Raw genomic sequence first — 17,776 nt, 5'->3', positions numbered from 1 at the left:
CGCGTGCTTGCCCTTAAAGGGGCCACGCCACACTCCTCCTTTTCCATAACAACAAACACAAAGGAGGATGCAATTGTTCTACGTTCTACAGCACACAAAACTGACTAATCACTACTTTACAGCACACACATTAGGAATCCCCCATTTATTGGCAACCACCCTGGATCCCCAGCGGTGCCTTCATACAGTCCGGCGACCCATCGCCACCATGACCCCAGCTCAGTCCATCACATAGTCACTCAGGTGGGCAGGTTTCCCACGCCCTGTTCTCGGGGGGTACCTCCTGCCACTGTCCCTTACCGGAGTACTTGAGTCGGTTCTTCCACGAACAGGCGAGTCCATGGTGGCGACATCTCCTCCACTATCGTCAGGTAGTTCTTCGCCAGCCTCTACTCGATTCGCTCCCGGGTCACCCAGTCTCCTAAAGAAACTGGCATTTCTGGTCACCGACGATGTCCCATCTGATGCAGTCACCATAGACCCCTTCACCGCTACAACATCCAGGGGGGCGGGTTCGTATGTGAGGGAGAGCTTGCCCTGCGGATGACGGTTCCTCACTAAGACCTCATCCCCTGGGGCAATGTTGGGTGGCTTCAGACCTCTTCTCATGTTCTCCGCCCGAGTTCTTGCCAGCCGATCTTCCTCCACCTGCTCATTGTCAATGATGGCGGGCTCTCGGGCCCCTACCTCAGGTACGACATCCCGAGGGCACCTCTGGAAGAGGGCCTCCGCCGGTGCTACTCCTGTCGATGAATGGGGAGTGGTTCTGTATCCCCGTAGGAACACATACAGGGCCCTCTGCAGACATTCACCCTTGCCTTGGGCGATCCGGAACACCTTGTTAAGGGTGCGCATCATGCGCTCGGCCTCCCCGTTTGCCCTGGGCCAGAGGGGTGTGACCTTCCTGTGCTGAATGCCATAGTTCTTTAAGAGTTCAGCAAAGCTCTCACCCTGATACGGTGCGCCATTGTCAGTGCACACAACCGACGGAAGGCCATGGGTGGCGAAGATCTTTTCCACGGCGATCACCACGTCACCAAACGCCAGCGACTCCACAAATTCCACCTCCGGGTATCGCGACCACTCGTCGACCATCACCAGGAAGTGCGTCCCTCTCGATGTAGAGCCGAAGTCAGCATGCACTACTTCCCATGGCTTGGTTCCCCTAGGCATTGTCTCAATGGATGGGTCCCGCTGGGCTGGGGATGCGGCCTGACACCACCGACACGAGGCCACAAACTCTTCTACCCTCCGCTCTAGCTCCGGGAACCACACCTTCTGGCGAAGCCGAGCCTTTGTTTTGGGCGCCCCTTGATGGCCCTGGTGGGCGAGAGCGATTATCTGTGGGATCTTCGTCTGTGGCACCACTATTCTGTCGCCTCTCAGCAGGAGTCCCGATTCCGAGAATGCAAGTTCTTCCCGCACCTTCCAGAGCTGTTCCAGTGCCACCCTGGCTTCGCATGTTCGACGGTCAAGCGCTTCAAGCACCGTCTTCCACACACCTTGTTGCATGGCCAGTCTTAGAATGGCGAAGCACTCGTCATCATTCGACGCCAGCTCCAGCTCCTCCACCTGCATGGAGTTGGGGGTGGCAGACTCAACGACGAGACGAACGTGTTCATCAGCCTCCTCCGCGGACACAGACGCCCAGGCATCCCCACATGGGTGACGTGACAGATAGTCTGCAGCGTTGCTTACACCAGGCCGATACACCAGCGACACGCCGTATTCAAGCAGGGCAAGCATCCAGCGCTCTATCCTTACAGGTGGTCTGGAGGAGGAGCCTGCCATGATGGGTAGCAGTGGTTTGTGGTCAGTGATGACAGTCACAGGCCGCCCTAGAATGTATAGGCGAAAATGCCTGCAACCCCACAACACCGCCAGGGCCTCCCTCTCGATTTGCGAGTAGCGTTGTTCAGTGTCCGAGAGTGCCTTGCTCGCATAGGCTATTGGCCGAACTTCCTGCTCGCGCCCCACTTGAGTGAGGACCGCCCCCAGACCATAGGGACTGGCGTCCATGACTATTTCCGTCTGCAGGCTAGGGTCAAAGAACGCCATGGTGTCTTCTGCCGCTAGGGCACCCCGGATGTCGTCAAATGCCGCCTGCTCGAGGGGCCCCCACTGCCACACGGAGTCTTTCTTGGTTAAAGATCTTAGAGGCTCAGAGCGGGACGCTAGATTCCTGATGAAGCGGCCACAATAAGTGACCATACCCAGAAAACTCCTCACCTCAGCGACGTTTTCAGGTGGGCGGGCCTCTCTAATGTCCTTCACCTTACGGGGGTCGGGTGACACCCCATCCGCTTTAAACACGAACCCAAAGAACTCGATTGTTGTCCTGAGGAATTCGCATTTCTCTTTGTGTAAGGTGAGTCCCAAGAGACGGAGGCGCTCAAATGTCTTCGCAAGGCGGGCCATGTGTTCTGCCTCTGACTTGGAGTGTACTAAGATGTCGTCACTGATGTTGATGACCCCATCCAGATCTGCTAACGCCCCTCTTATGATATTTTGAAAAACTTCCGCTGCAGAGGACACTCCAAAACTCAGCCTCTTATACCGATACAGGCCCCGATGGGTGGTGAAGGTGGTGATGTATCGGGACTCAGGGTGCAGAACCACCTGATGATATCCTGCCCTCAAGTCCAGCTTGGAGAAGAATCTCGCCCCCTGTAATTCTGCAATGATGTCGTCCATGGTGGGGGTTAGGTGTCTCTCTCTTTTGATCGCCTTGTTGGGCAGGCGCATGTCGACACAAATCCTTACTGCATCTGGTTGTTTGGGCTTCCGTGCGACGACAATGGGTGAGACCCAAGGAGTGGGGCCCTCCACCTTCTCAATTATGTCCAGCTGAACAAGGTTGTCTAATTCCTGGTCTACCAGATCCCTGAGGTGAAACGGTATGCGCCGGTGCTTCAGAGCCACCGGTTGTATGGACTCATCAATGTGCAAGCGGACTGGTTCCCCCACCAACTGTCCAATGCCTTCAAAGAGGGATGTGTGCTTCTCCAGGAGCTCCTGGATGTCGTCAAGATATACGTTGTATGCGAATGTCACAATCCCCAAAGCTTCAGCAGCTGCGCAGCAGAGGAGCGTGTTGGTGCTCACCGGCGTGACGTAAAACCTTGCCCGAATGCCTGAGTTGCCATATTGAGTGTCAGCCACAAACACACCATCCAGTGGGATTGGATGGTTGCCTCCGAATGTGAAAATGCGCGCTCTCGGTGCCGCCAGCGGTGGCGGTGCCTGCATTGCATCATAGTGTTGCCTGGCCATCACGTTCACGGACGCCCCCGTGTCCACCAACATGGGTACTGAATCCCCATTGACCAGTACATTGCATCTCGGCTGTCTCTTGGAGTGCGATTTCAGCATTCTTACGCATGACACGAAGAAAACATTCTCTTCATCATCTTCTTCCTCCTCACCTTCTTGAGGGGGGCCATCGTCGGCCTGGTCCACCTGGGCAACATTGGATGTTCTCTGGGGGCGGAAAGAGCCAGCCCGGACAGGTCCCCTGGGGACCATTTTCGGGACCGTTGATCTGCACACTCTTGCAAAATGGTCTGTGCCCCCACATCGTCCACACTTCACTCCCGCTGCTGGACAGTCTGCTGGGTGCGGGAGGTCATATCCACATTTTAGGCACGAGGACTGCGCCCCTTGGGGCCGTGGACTTTGAGTATTCATGGGGCGTCTTGATCCGCGACCTCTTCCGACTGCGCATACCTCTTCCACCCTACCAGGGCGCACGCCCGCTTCCATCCTTGATTCCCGCAGCTCCGACACCTCGTGGCACCTCCCCAGTTCTAGGATGCGGGGTAGTGTTATACCAGGCTCGCGCAGGATTTGACGTCTCAGCTTACCAGAGGAACAGCCCTGAATGAGGTGGTTGCGAATCATCTCATCAGGGTCATTCCAAGCACAAGGTGCCGCCAGCCTGCGCAGCCGCCCATAAAACACATCCAAAGTCTCGTCATCTTTCTGTCTGGTGTTGCCCATTAGGAACCGTTCGTAATCCACATTGGCCATGGGCAGGAAGTGATTGTGGAGCGCAGTTTTGGCAGCATCAAAGGACCCATCCGCTGGTTGCAAGGACAAGACTATCTCGTGCACAGCAGGGCCTGCAGAATACAGGAGAGTGGCCAACTTACTGTCGTCACTCGTCTCCATCGTGGCCCTGAAGTACATTTCCAGCCTGTCCATCCACATCTTCCATCTCTGTCCCAGGCTTGATGGCGTGCCCGAGACATCAAACTCTGGCATTGGCTGTAGGGTACCGGGAGGTCTCTGCAATGGTCTTGGTGGAAGGGCAGGCGGGGGTTGGGCTGGAGCAGCAGCCTGCTGTTGGGCCACGGCGGCCGCTGCACCTTGATCCATGGTGTAAAGCGCACAGGCACCCCGTGATGGGGCCGCAACTTGGACACCAAACACAACCAGTACCTTGATGAGGATCCCAGCCCCTCAGATGATTCAGATGATGTCCAGGTTCGAGGATTTTCCAGGCAAATGTAGGACCACCAGGTTCCAGACTTCAGCCGGTGTAGGATTGAAGAGTCCAAAAATTGAGCAGGGTAGGCCCCAGTGTGCATCCAGTAGGCCTCCAGGTAGCTCCACCCTTAAACTCGATGAAAAACAGTGAAAATGCAAATGACTTGCATTTCCACCAGCACGTGTTGCAAGCAGTGACTGTCCGCCACTGGATTCTCCAAAAATTGGGTCCGGATCTCTCACGGATGCTTCGTTACGAAGCCGTGAGTTTCCGAGGCCTTGTCGTCAAAATGGCCGCCGGCCACGCGTGTCTCTCCCCTCTCCGCGGCCAACCTTCACGGATGCGCTCACACGCGATCATCTGCGCATCTCGGAAACGTTGCCACCTGTCCCAGGGATCGATCCGACTTCGTCGCCATTGTTAGCGGGCGATCCCGCCGCCCCCGTGAGCCCCCACACCCCCGTGCACACAGAGACACACGGAGATCGATGTTGTTCGTGTGGGCTCCCCGGTGGCTCTGCTGCCGCCGGGCGACGCCCCTTTATTTATATGGCACGCGACGGAGTGAACGTCACTCCGTCGCGTGCTTGCCCTTAAAGGGGCCACGCCACAGAGAGCTCTGTATGCACGGAAGCTTTATGGCTGTTTAGAGCCAGCACCCATGCTGTAACTAAACTATTCTTTGCGCATGAAGCTCGCACTGGCAGTGCCCATGCTGTGCCCTTCCTGATGAGGAGAGCATGCCCAGGCTCTGCCCATTCTGTAGACCCACAGATTATTAAGCTTGTTTGCAGTGGTCGGGCCATGCTGCGGCTGTGAAAGCTTGCCCTGGCCCTGCACATGCTGTAGCTGTCCCCGGGTGTGAGAGGAGCTTGCACTGGTCCGATCTGTGCCATACGTGTACACATTTAAGAGAGAAATCAGCACAGGCCCCTGGAGAGAGTTGCCCTGCCAATGCTGCTCTCGTGACGTAGGAACGCAGTACAAAAACGCATGTATATGGGACTTGCACCGTACCTGTTCCCTCTGAGAGGGAAGCTTGCACTGGCCCTGTACACGGCGTACTTGCTTGTGTGGGAAGCCATCAGCAGCCCTGCACATGCTGTGATTGGCCCTGCCCTGGCTACACCTGATGCGCGCTGAGGGAAGCTTGCACTGGTCCTGTCCACACTGTGCATGTCTGAGGAAGGCTTGCACTGTTCATGAATACGCCATGCCTGTTCTATGTGTGAGGGGAAGCCTGTGCTAGTCAGATAGTAACTAAGTGCTCTACTTGTGAGGAATGTTTGTACTTTCGGGAACTTTGCAGCGTTGGTGCCTGGGTAGAGGCTGGTATGGATGTCTGTGAGGGTAGCTGGCATCACTGCGGCCATGCTTTACCTGCTCGCTGTTTTACAGTAGCATGATATGATATTACATGATTGGTTATTTATAACTCGCTTAATACCCAGAGGTTCCAAAGCACGGACCCGGGGATCGAACCTGTGTTGCTCTGTGTCGTCTTGCTTCCAAGGTGAGCACGTTGCCCCTGAGCTATCCTCCCAAGACGCATACAGTGTTGCTATCTCTAACGTCCCTGTCCACTGTGTGAGTGAGGCATTCAGCGTGGCCTCCTGTGCCGTACCTGTTCTTTGCGCGGGGTCACGTGAGCTGATTCAATACATAGTGTACATGTCCTCTATGGCCGGGAAGTTTAGACTTCTGATGCATGTGCTGTGTTTTCTGCGTGTGAATATAGTGTGCACTGTTTCTGCCAGTTTAGCAAGTCAAGAAATCTTTGGCATCACCAACATTAACAAAACAATGCATAACTTCACACAATGCATAACTTTCTAAGTTCCGACTTTAGAGAGTTGGTGGCGAGGCCTTCTCTGTGGTGGCTGGTAAACTTTGGAATAGCCTTCCACTTAAACTTAAACTGATTGAGAACCATCTGGACCTTCGTCATCTACTCAAAATCGTCCCTTTCTGTTAAACCCTTGATGGCGGCCGCCCTGCTGTGTTTGTCGGCGCGCCAAGATGCCCTTGGGTGAACGTGCGCGCTACAAATTCAGCTTACATAACAACATAACAACACGTGTAATACCTCCAGGGGCTTTTTGGGAAACGTTTGTGGGAAACAGCACATTTTAAAGAACATCAGGCAAGTAAAATTGGTTAAAACTCCCAGCTGCAGAGTGCACATAAGCCCCTATTTAGGAAACATAATAGAATCAGAGCTTCCCCCACCGCAGAACTGGAGGCAGATCCAATGCCGCATTTCCACAGCTAGTGCTAACGGCAGCCCATTGGCAGTGACCAGACTGGTTGAAGAATTTACCTGCCCCGCAAGATGGTGCTTTGAGTAGCAGACCACCTGCTCAGGGGAGATGGGGGCCATCCCTCGTTTATCCTCAGCCCAGGCCTCAAGATGCCAAAATAATTCCCTCCACTCGGGGGACGGTCATGTATTTGTTTGCCATCTCTGATGCCTGAAAGGTGGGTGCGAGATGGAATATCACCAACACAGAGATAGCAGTGGAAGTAGTACAGCTACGGCCAGCCAACAACACACTGGGCCTCATTATGACCCTGTCGTTCCGGAAACAAGGGTGCCGGTAAGCTTACCACCACTGTTGTTTCCGGAGCAGCATATTACAGGTCTGCCTGCCGGAGCCACCGTGCCCGACAGGTCTGACCCTACCAGGCACAGCGGCCACGATAGGCAGACCGGTCACAGAAGCACGGTCACTGTTAGCAACGGTGCCGGTGCTTACGTTTCCCAACTCCCATAGAGCCCTAAGGGACTCTATGGGAATTGGGACTTACATTTTACATGCGCCTGACTTTCCGGGCTGCCGGGGTTGTAATCTTCTGGTGGCCCCCGGGCAGCAGGCTCCGGTAAATATTTACGGTCCGGCGGCAACCCAGCGGTAGCACCGGCAGGGTTACAGCCGGACCCGTAAAGAGGCCCACTGTCTGCCTTTTACAGACTTGCCGCTTGGAATTTGGGAAGGTGGAATGGGTGCGAGTGGAGGTAGGTCAAAGATACCGAACACAAATCCAACTAGTGGTAGCTCCACATCAAATCTAACAGTGCTTGCAAGGAGCAGGCAGGGTTGGTGGAAGGAAGCAAACGCCTCCAGCCAGCATCCTTTAAAGATGCCAAATGTAGGCCATTAAAGAGACCCACACAGACCCAGTGAAATGGCTCACGCAGGCATGTGTGCGTTGGTACGAGTGGGTGGGCAAAGGGGAGCAGTGTGGGGTGTGGATGCCTGATGGTCGTTGTTCTAAATTATACCTGGTATCATAGGTTTTTTCCACTCATCTGTGAGTGTTAGGTTGTGTCTACGAGTATTTTGATTTTACCTTGTTATAGAAAGAAGATTTAAAGCATGGCGGCTAAACAGCGCTTTGTGGCAGGCAGGCCATGCATGTGAAGGGGTGAAGACACATTTTGGGGGAGGGTTATATCCAGAACAAATGGAGTTGGTAGTGGGGGGACAGCAAAATAACCTTTCGCCTAGGGTGGTAAAAATCCTTGCACCGGCCATGCTTACAGGCATTGGGCACCCACAAACAAAAAACACACATGACAACCATTGTAAAGGGCGACAGTAAAAAATCATAGTACTGGTACTCCTAGAGAGCTATTCCAACCCACTTGCCAGACCCAATCTCCTAGCATAAAACTTAATGCCTTTCCTTTTAAGGGAACAAAGTTGTACAAATCTGAATTCACTGGCGAGTGCATGAGAAAAGCGGAGGGACCCAGTTCACAGCAAGCGATCTCAGCCGGACTCCAATGGGTAGGGAAGGAGCCCTCACATGTAGCCAAGATGTGGCAGGTCTAGCGATACACTTAGGCCAAACCCCTTTCAGCCCACATGACAGGCCACCCAACCCACACAGCAATGGTACAATCCACTATCTTAAGCACCACCTTAAGGGGAGGAGAGGCCAGCCTATAAAATCCAGCTGGCTCAGTCGAAGAGTGTGGGCTGCTTCAGAAGGTCCTGGATCAAGGTCTTTGGTTGAGATTGGTGAGCTAGAGGACTACTGAGTGGAGAACTGGGAGTTATTTGGGCTTAGTTATTTGGAAGGTTCGCGGAGGATTTTTGAAGCAATTAGAAAGAGAATTTGTACCATCGGAGAGAGAGCTATTGAGGAGGTTGAAAGCTGAAATGTTGAGTAGGGTGAAAGGAGATTGGCTACCATCTAGACAGGAAGGTATTGAGGAGGTTGAAAGCTGAAATGTTGAGTAGGATGAAAGGAGATTGGCTACCATCTAGACAGGAAGGTATTGAGGAGGTTGAAAGCTGAAATGTTGAGTAGGGTGAAAGGAGATTGGCTAACATCTAGACAGGAAGGTATTGAGGAGGTTGAAAGCTGAAATGTTGAGTAGGGTGAAAGGAGATGGGCTACCATCTAGACAGGAAGGTATTGAGGAGGTTGAAAGCTGAAATGTTGAGTAGGGTGAAAGGAGATTGGCTACCATCTAGACAGGAAGGTATTGAGGAGGTTGAAAGCTGAAATGTTGAGTAGGGTGAAAGGAGATTGGCTACCATCTAGACAGGAAGGTATTGAGGAGGTTTGATGGAGAATTATTGAGGAAGTTGTAGGAGAATGTATTCTAAGGTTGAAAGGAGAATTAATGCAACCTCGACGGGAAGTTATTGAGGAGGTTAAGCAGGGTCGAGGTATCTGGAGAGGAGGAGTCGGGGAGGTTGGAGAAGTAGAGCACCACTACCACCTGGGGAGGAGGAAGAGGGGATAGAAAGAGTTCCAAGATCTGAGAAGGTGGAGGAGACCAGCCCCCAGCCCCTGCTTTGTAGCCAGAGAGACGAGGGAGGTTCTGACAGACCTGGTCAGCCCTGAGCAGACTTCAGAGGTGGGAAGCGATAAAAGACTGGAATCTCGCTGAGGGACAGAGTGGCTATGTCTGGGGTAGCAAAGGAGGGGGGTGCCAGGGAAAAAGTTCTTAGAAAAAGGAGGAAGTTAGGTGACAGCACACACCCCATGAAACCCCCAGGAGAACTGGTCAGTGTGGTGAAATGCCCACCTCTGACGCAGACGTCTGGAAGAATACGTAAGCCAAAGCCAAGCTGTGATGCGTCAGCCTCAGAAGGCCTTTACCATGGACTCTCTGAAGTGGGTTCGGGAACTCTGAAAACCTGCAAGATGAAGGTAGATAACAGAGTGTTCCACTGGACATTAGAGCAGGGCCAGAACAAGTCCAAGACTGGAACTTTGGAAGAGGTATTTTCATTGCTTGCGATTCATTATTGCAGATGTCATTTTCCGATTGTTTCTTTGGCATGCCATTAAGGTTTCAGAACCACCTGATTGAATTGTCTTCCCTGTTCAAGTGTGCCGTCATGACCATCCAAGAAAACATTGACTCTACGGACCTCAAGCCCACATTTCCTTGCACACCCCTCACCCCCATCAGCTATAGCTACCCGACTAACCTTCACCTACCTGAACCACATCATTCTTTGGTTAACTAAAAAAAGACTTGCGTTATTCAGATCAACTTGTCTTGTGGCGTTTCCCCAATGGGCGCACTCCTTAAAAATTGGTGTAACGTGTGGCTGCAGCTACCTCCATAGGAGGCCCAACTCTCCAGAACTCAGATGGACAATGGTTTGGATGGCTAAAGATCTGATACCAACCAGGAGGATGAAGAAGACTCAGGTTGCAGCACTGATCCCAACCTACAGCAGTTGGGCCTGATCAGGCAGAGGAGGCCGTGGCGAGTCCAGTCTCGGCTCTAGACCTTACCACCATGCCAAACCAGAAACGCTGACCCTCCGCTGGCCAGGAATCTGATTGCACCAAGCACAGACATGTTTATCAACCCGAAGGATCCTCAGTTGGGGTCTGAAGGAGTCACAGGTATGATTGAAGAGGACAGTGCTGCCAGCCCGTATCCAGGACTACTGACACTCGAGACGATCATCGGCAGGTTGATCTCCGCTCAGGCGGCTCTAATAGACCAAACACAATGGGGAGTCATTGCACCACCAATCACCATTCTACAGTGGTGCCTAGAAGGAGAAGAACCTGAGGCATTCTTTTGCAACTTTGAGCACATGGCTTGGGTTGTTCCGATCAACTTGCCTTGGGTGCTGTCCCTATTCGGCAAACTCTGTGACAAAAGTAATAGGCAAAGGTATCCAACTATTGGAAGAAGATGTTAAAAAGAAGATTGGGGGGATGATGAGAGAAGAGATGCTGGAGAAGGGGGAGAACAACCACCAGAGAGCTACTCACGGCGATCTTCAGGATCTTGGTGATTCTGTCCGCATAGTCTCCCTTGTCATCCCGGCCTCGAGCGGTCACCGTGATGGGGATGTTCAGCTTCGTCATGGGCACAATGGAAAAGGGCACCGTGACTGCAGAGTTGTTGGGCACCAGAACCATCGTTTTTTCTGCCCCTTCAGCCGTTGCCGGGCTGCAAAGTCCATCTATTTTATCCAAGGTAACCCGCACCTAATAGAGATGAGGTCCACAGGGCAGTGAGGAGGGAAAGGAAACATAACACATTGTTAGTGATTAATCTTTGATAAGTGTTGCTAACACAAACGTGTGATGGCGGTTCTCCTTGAGGGAGAGAGACTGCAAAACACATAAAGAGTTAGGACCAGAAGAGAACATGCCCAAATAGACCATTGGTACTAGAGCATATACGAGATCAGAACACTTGAAGTCTTTTAATTACTAGGCCCATTGTACTGGTGGAATTGATGTGGAGTGAACACTCTGAGACCGATCCGAGCAGTCTTTCTAAATCGAACTGTCATGCCCCGGGATGCACACAGGTGCACGCAGCAGATGACAAGTGCAGCGAAGCCGAAGAGGGAAGTCGTGGACGGCTCAGGAAAGTGTGTGTGTGGTGAGGAGCTTGAGGGGGAATTCTTTGGGCAGGGAAGGGAGGCGGTGGGGGGGTGATAATTAGGCATCAGTAGCTAAATCCACTGCCCCAGCATCCCCCGCACTGCCGGTGTAAACCTCTCACGGTACTCTGATTAGCTCCCCTCCAGACCCTCTTATCAGTGCAACCATTGCGAGTGTTTGGTTCTCCGGATATCCACTTACCTGAAGAGCATGATCTAAGTAGTTGTAGAGCGTTGGCCGGATTTCCATCTGCTCAAATCGCTTCACAGAATAAGGGAGGGTCAGGTAAATATGGAACGGCTGGAAGACCTTAACTTTCACAGGTTCAGCAATGCAGAATCCTATGGAAAAAGCATTGAGAAAGAGAGTCAGGAACACACTTGTTTAATCTACAGATGGATACTAAGGAGTTGCCTTGTGTGGAGTGCTTTGGGATGCACCCAGGCGTATCACTAGAGGATAGCTCAGGGGCAACGTGCTCGCCTTGGAAGCAAGACGGCACAGAGCAACACAGGTTCGATCCCCGGGTCCGCGCTTAGCAACCTCGTGGTATTAAGCGTGTTATAAATAACCAATCCTATCATAACCAATCAATGCTCGAGAGTCCATGGTCCAAGGTGTCAGGGATAAAGGTGTGGTTTGGTAAAGGGAGCTAAATAGTGGAGTCGGGAGTTTACGGGTTACAGAACAACCTCTGAATAAAGAAGCGTGGTCCACTGGTGAGAGATTAGTTCTACAGCAGGGGCCTGCAACCTGCGGCTCTCCAGATGGTTTGGACTACAACTCCCATGATCCTTCACGATTGACTGTTGTGGCTAGGGTTGATGGGAGTTGTACATCCAAACATCTGGAGAGACAAAGGTTGTTCTAGAGGCAGGTATATGACGAGAGTCCCTGGGTTCAATACCAAACTGCAAGGGAATAGACATGGCCTAGTTGAGTCATTTTCCAAAGGATTTACTTTGGAAGTCCACTGTTAATGTAATCGACTAAATGTATCATAATAGCTTTTCTGTATGGGGTTCATTGTGTAAAAATATGTAACGACCCTTCGGTTCCTGTGCTCAGGGGCCTCCATTTTGGCAGGGAGATACTAGGCAGCCCACCTCTGTCCAGCTGTGTGGAATACAACCTGTTTCTGACTCTGCTGCCGGTCTCCCTATTGGATTAATAGGTGATGAGCCGCAGGTTTCTGTATCTGCAACTACGGAAACTCTTCTGGCGTGACCGTGCGACATTAGGGTATTCTCTATACATGCGTCCACAGTTTATAAAGATGCCTGGCAGAACAGGTCCCCTACGGGTTAATTCATCAACAGTCCTAAGCAGGCAAACTCAAACGTGCTTGCGGGCTGGAGCGTGGCTCAGTGCTTGCAATGGTTGGCCAATGGCCAGCTGGTATTTCTATGGGGGTCATTATGAGTTTGGAGGTAGCCATGGTGCTAATAGCAACATGGCTGCCTCCAAACCTGTGTCCGGGTTCGTGGTGTCGGAATGGGGATTTACCGGGACATTCCGACCCTTGCGGACCCGGTAAGTCCCCATTCCGAAAACCATTCCCCATTCCCATTCGAGCCCCCAGAGGGCACAATGGGAATGGGGAAGGAGCTAATGACGGGCCCGCAAATTATGGGCCCGTTATTAGCTCTCTGGTCCCTTAGCGGGTCCTGCTAAGGGCGGCTGGTAAAACCAGCCGGCCCAATGGGACCCGCTAAGGGACCTCGGAATGCGGCAGTAGGGGTTTAACAGCACCGGCATCCTTATCGGTGCCGTTAACCCCCTACCGCCATACTCGGAATGACCCCCTATGTCTTTTACGGTTCTATGTTCATTCATCCCCATTTTTCTTCTGCTGAGGTTTTTGCAGAAATTCTTTGGCTGAAAAAACTGAAATTTGTATTTATTTTATTATTGGACGTTCCCTCCCAAATCCCCCTTCCCTTTCATTCATTTCCTTTCCCCGGCCCCTCGTATGCCCTACCCCTCCCTCAACCCCCCAAACCCAGGTTTTTTAATTCATTTTTTTCAGCCAAAGTTTTCCAGGAAAAGAAATGCACAGAAATAAAATGGCCAATGAATAATGTCGTATCGTCCATTCCGTCGGATATTACCTAACACCTACGGCCTGGATTAGTCACGCGTCTAGCTAGCAGTGCACCCCACTGTGTCCGAGCACTCAGTCGGAGGTCAGGTTCTCATAAATGGAGGGCTTATATAGACACTGCTTGGGCTCGACTGGGAATATTCCCTTACAGGCCACGAGTTATGCCCAACGAAGCCCAAGCCCCTGCGTCAGACCTTCAGTCGCTCACCTCTCTCCTTGGACACGCTGATGGCCTGGATCTCCCACGTGGTGATGGAGTGAGGAAGAAAGTTCCTTTCACTGAAAAACATTCAAAAGGATAAAACAACATGAGTCCAATAATCTCAAACTCTTAGAAGTCCCCATGACCAACCGTGTTTTTGTCAATAAATGTGCGTTTTGGGTTAGCGGCACCCACAAAGTGTAACGCCTTGACCCTGGATCTCAGAAGTTGTGAGTCCCTTGGTGTCTTTAAGAAAAAACTCAAAACGCATTTATTTGGCTAGCCAATTCATCGCTTCTACTTGATAGTGTCCAGGCTAGGTCTGTCTTTGTCTTTTCCATATGTGTTCAGGACCTCTGCCCTTGGCACCCGTATGCCTTCGGGCCAGTTTGTTGCGCCAGAAACAAATTACAAAATAAATAAACATCACATAGAGGTGAGTGAGCTATGCTAGCGATTAGGGTCCTATGGTTTCCGAATATCACGGTCACGTATCCATGGGAATCTCTGCTCCCTTTGGATGCATCAGTTCATGGGTTTATAGTGAAAATCTCGAATACAAAATCTCGAAAAAAAAAGCACGAATTCAAAAATCTCGAAAAAAAAAATATCGAATTTTTTTTCAATGCGTTTTTTTTTAAAATGGGGGGTTCCCCCCCAACCTCCCTTTTTTCATTTTTTTTTTATTTTACCCCTTTTTTTACTTACCTGACCCCAAAAACAAATATAAAAATAAATAAATAAAAAATTCGATATTTTTTTTTTCGAGATTTTTGTTTCGTGCTTTTTGTCATTTGAGATTTTGTTTTCGAGATTTTGACTGACCACCCAGTTCAAGATTGTAGGATGATCGCGCGGGATACGATGGGACCAAATGCAACTCATTTTAGGGTGTATTATGGTTAGGGAAAGGTTACTGTGGACTAATATGTACTATAAGAAAAGGTCATGGCTACTAGTGCCTTTGTGCTGGTCTATTGAATGCAAAAGCCAGGACATATATGTATCTTTGGAGTGGACACTGGGCCAACACCTGTTCTTTTCTCTACATCATTGATCATAGGGACCGTGGTACGCAAAAGGACAAGCCTGCCACATGCATGCGTCGCATGTGTAAGCATATACCATGAAATGGTAAATGCCTGACATTTCTGCAGACGGGCTTCTGCAAGGGTATTGGTCGTTTTGACTGAATCTAATGGTTCGCATGAGCCATGAGGTCTAAAAATGCCACCACCAAAGGTTCGAACACCAAAAGTTCGATCCTTTGGTGGTAGTATTGTAAAAAAAAAACAGGGGCTGTGGGGCTGTCCCTCGCATCGCCCCGCTCAGAAAAGAAAAGAAAAGAAAAGGTCCCTGCGGCGCAGGTTCCCGATCACGGAAGTGAAAGGGAACTGGCACTGCATGGACCCAGCGTGAAGAAGAAGGTAAGTGGGGCTTGTTTATGTTGGGGGTGTGTTGAGGGTGTGGTTGGGGGGGGTGTTATGGGTGTGTTGTGTGTGTTGTGTGTGTGGTGTGAGTATGTATGTGTTTTTGCATGAGAAGGGTGCAAACTTTTGATAGTTCGCACCTTTCTCATGCGAACGTTCCGGCCGCGGCAAATTCAGCCGCGGTCGGATAATTTAGAAGCGGTCGGATAATTAAGAACCTCTGCAAGGGCTTTGCTGCCAGCCATAACATATACTTCTTGAAATCCTTAATAAATAGGCCCCTGGCCGGGGTTGGGCCACCATTAAATGTAACATTTGCGGATTATAGTCTAGCATTTGATAAAGTTGATAGGCCGAGGCTTTGGCAAAATCTAGTAGATTGGGGAATCCTGCTGGGCTTACTCAAACTGGTGCATATGTTTTATAATAACACGGGTTGAGATGCGTCTGGACAACTTTGGGAACCTATGAAAACCCGTAGCAACCAACATTGGTTTGGAGCAGGGGTGGTGCTAACGACGTGCAATACAGATTATCGCCACAACAAAGTTGGCGAGCAAGCCAGGAGATTAGGAGATAAAATAAGAGGTAATCGTTATCTGTAAACACGCAAGTAATTTTCATTGTTACAGCCAAATGTCTTTCCCCAGCAAGGCGAAGAGCCAGTTAGGGGTTGGTGCAAGGAAGACCTTCCACATTTAGTAACCCTGATAGACTGTAGGTTTCACCGAAGAGGGGGTTCTACACCATTGCTAGATATCGGCACCGCTATAAATTAAATAATCTCACCCCGACCAGCACTGAGAAGTGGGTTAAAGATTTTAATTGCTCTAGCCCTCATTAGTAGGTGGGAACAGATGTTATTAAGTGAAATAGTGTATTTCATTTTCTCGAAAGCGGTCTTTCTAAATCTAACTGTCACGCCCCTGCCGCACACGAGTGCACGCAGGGGCTGAGAGGTGCGTTGAGGACGGCCGGGAGAAGACAGAAGTCGGCTGTGAGGTGAGTGTTTGTCTGCGTGCCTGTGTGTATGTTCTGTGTTTTGGCGTGTGTGTTTGTCTGTGTTTGAGTCTGTGCGTTGATCTCTCTGTGGGGGGGGTGGGCAGGCATGGTTATGGCAGAGAGGGGGCATGGATTAAAGGGGAAATTGGGGGGAGAAACCCCCCCAATTTTGAGTGGGACATTGGTTTTCAGGGAGGTGCGGGGCTGAATAGTGATATAATTCAAATATTAAAACCTGCACCAAATCGTCCCAAAACAATTCTGTCATTTTGCATGCAGCCTTTAATATTTAAGCATTATAAACCAAGCGAAGGGCATTACCATTCAGGTAATTCCCCCTCCACCCCCTGCAAGGGTTATATTGCTCTTAGTACCCTGGGCACGTTGTACCAAGTACTAATAGTGTTTGCCGTTTCTCAGCTTGAGATAAAACTACAAATCAAGATGGCTGCCATGGATCAGGGAGAAGGGAACTGCATTTAGTCCCTTCTCCATTTTCATGGCAGCCATTGCCATGATGGGGACGCACCAGGAATATTAGTGTTCCCGGCTCTGTCGAGGGAGAAGGCAGTGCAAGGTAAGGGGATGCGGGGAAGCACACTTAGCTGATTCCAAGCGAGGGCAGATGGCGGCCTCTCTCACTCTTAGGAGAGTCGGAATGGGGTCTTTACTGTATGGTGAAGACCCCATTCTGAGCCTCCTCACTGCAGGGACGTCATGTAGGGGTTGTCACAACAACCTCTGTGGTCTCCCTGGCGACCTCTAAAAAAAAAAGTAACAAAAAAAAAGACTTTTTTATTTTTTTTATTTTTTATGTAATGCCAGCTCCTGGGCTGTAGCCAGCACCATGTGGCTCTTTACTTTTTGGAGTGGCTGGCTTTCTTATTCAGGCCCCTTAAAAAAGAAGAAACATAAGAACAGGAGTGCCACAAGTCTAACACTTTCAGCACTGACCCTAAATAATAAAGAATAGGAGTACCAAATAATGTGTCTTTCTGTAATTCTATACAATCATTGCTAGGCTCATTAAATGTTTATTTCAGGCACAATTTAGGGGGTGAGTCACTGATTTAGTCTGTTCTTAAACGCCTCAACTCAGCCTTTCATCCTTCTGAAGTCGATAAATGAGTACCAACACAGGTTGGGTGATATTGTGTGTATATTTTTTTCTATATAAAGCGCTTAAGCGTAAGTGCTATATAATAACACATCATTATCATTTGGTCATGAACGTCTGCTTGCATTCACAGTAATTTGGTAATATGGACCTATACACACTCATCTTAACGATACATACGGCGATCCATTCTTGTATGAAATGTACATCACATTATAGTGATATCTTAACCATATCTTTCGTGGTGTAAAATGCTATGTGATGCTACTTCTTGTTTTGTCAACGGGTGAAAGGTCGTGTTCCATCGCTTGCCGCGATATCTCTTCAGGGTGGGGTCAAATGGTGTCACTTCCTGTGATGTCATCAGGGGTCAAAGGTCATGTGATGTCACTTCCGCTACCCCTGGCAATTTGGTGAAATGACGTCCCCGCCTCACTGGCTGGGAGGCCGCCACACTCCCTGCGCCGGGTACTAATCGAAAAAATCACATAAAACCAAACAGACTTGTGTTCCTACTACAAAGGAAAACACATATCGACTCCAGCTTCAT

General features: G+C 50.5%; 1 protein-coding gene across 1 annotated transcript in view; it reads right to left on the bottom strand.

Moving 5' to 3' along the window:
• The window catches only part of LOC138521816 (complement C4-B-like), a 528,615-nt gene that overhangs the window by 184,456 nt on the left and 326,383 nt on the right, over positions 1–17,776 (bottom strand). Inside the window, exons 19-21 of the mRNA XM_069634932.1 lie at positions 13,684–13,754; positions 11,573–11,712; positions 10,748–10,966 (exon numbers count right to left, since the gene is read on the bottom strand). Coding sequence (XP_069491033.1) covers positions 10,748–10,966; positions 11,573–11,712; positions 13,684–13,754 — 430 coding nt within the window. The remainder of the gene's footprint in view (positions 1–10,747; positions 10,967–11,572; positions 11,713–13,683; positions 13,755–17,776) is intronic.

This window comes from Ambystoma mexicanum, chromosome 13 (assembly GCF_040938575.1).
Source record: "Ambystoma mexicanum isolate Mex_15411 chromosome 13, UKY_AmexF1_1, whole genome shotgun sequence".
Lineage (NCBI taxonomy): Eukaryota > Metazoa > Chordata > Amphibia > Caudata > Ambystomatidae > Ambystoma > Ambystoma mexicanum.
The sequence above is the reverse complement of the archived record's forward strand: the minus strand, read 5'-3'. Positions and strand labels throughout refer to the sequence as shown.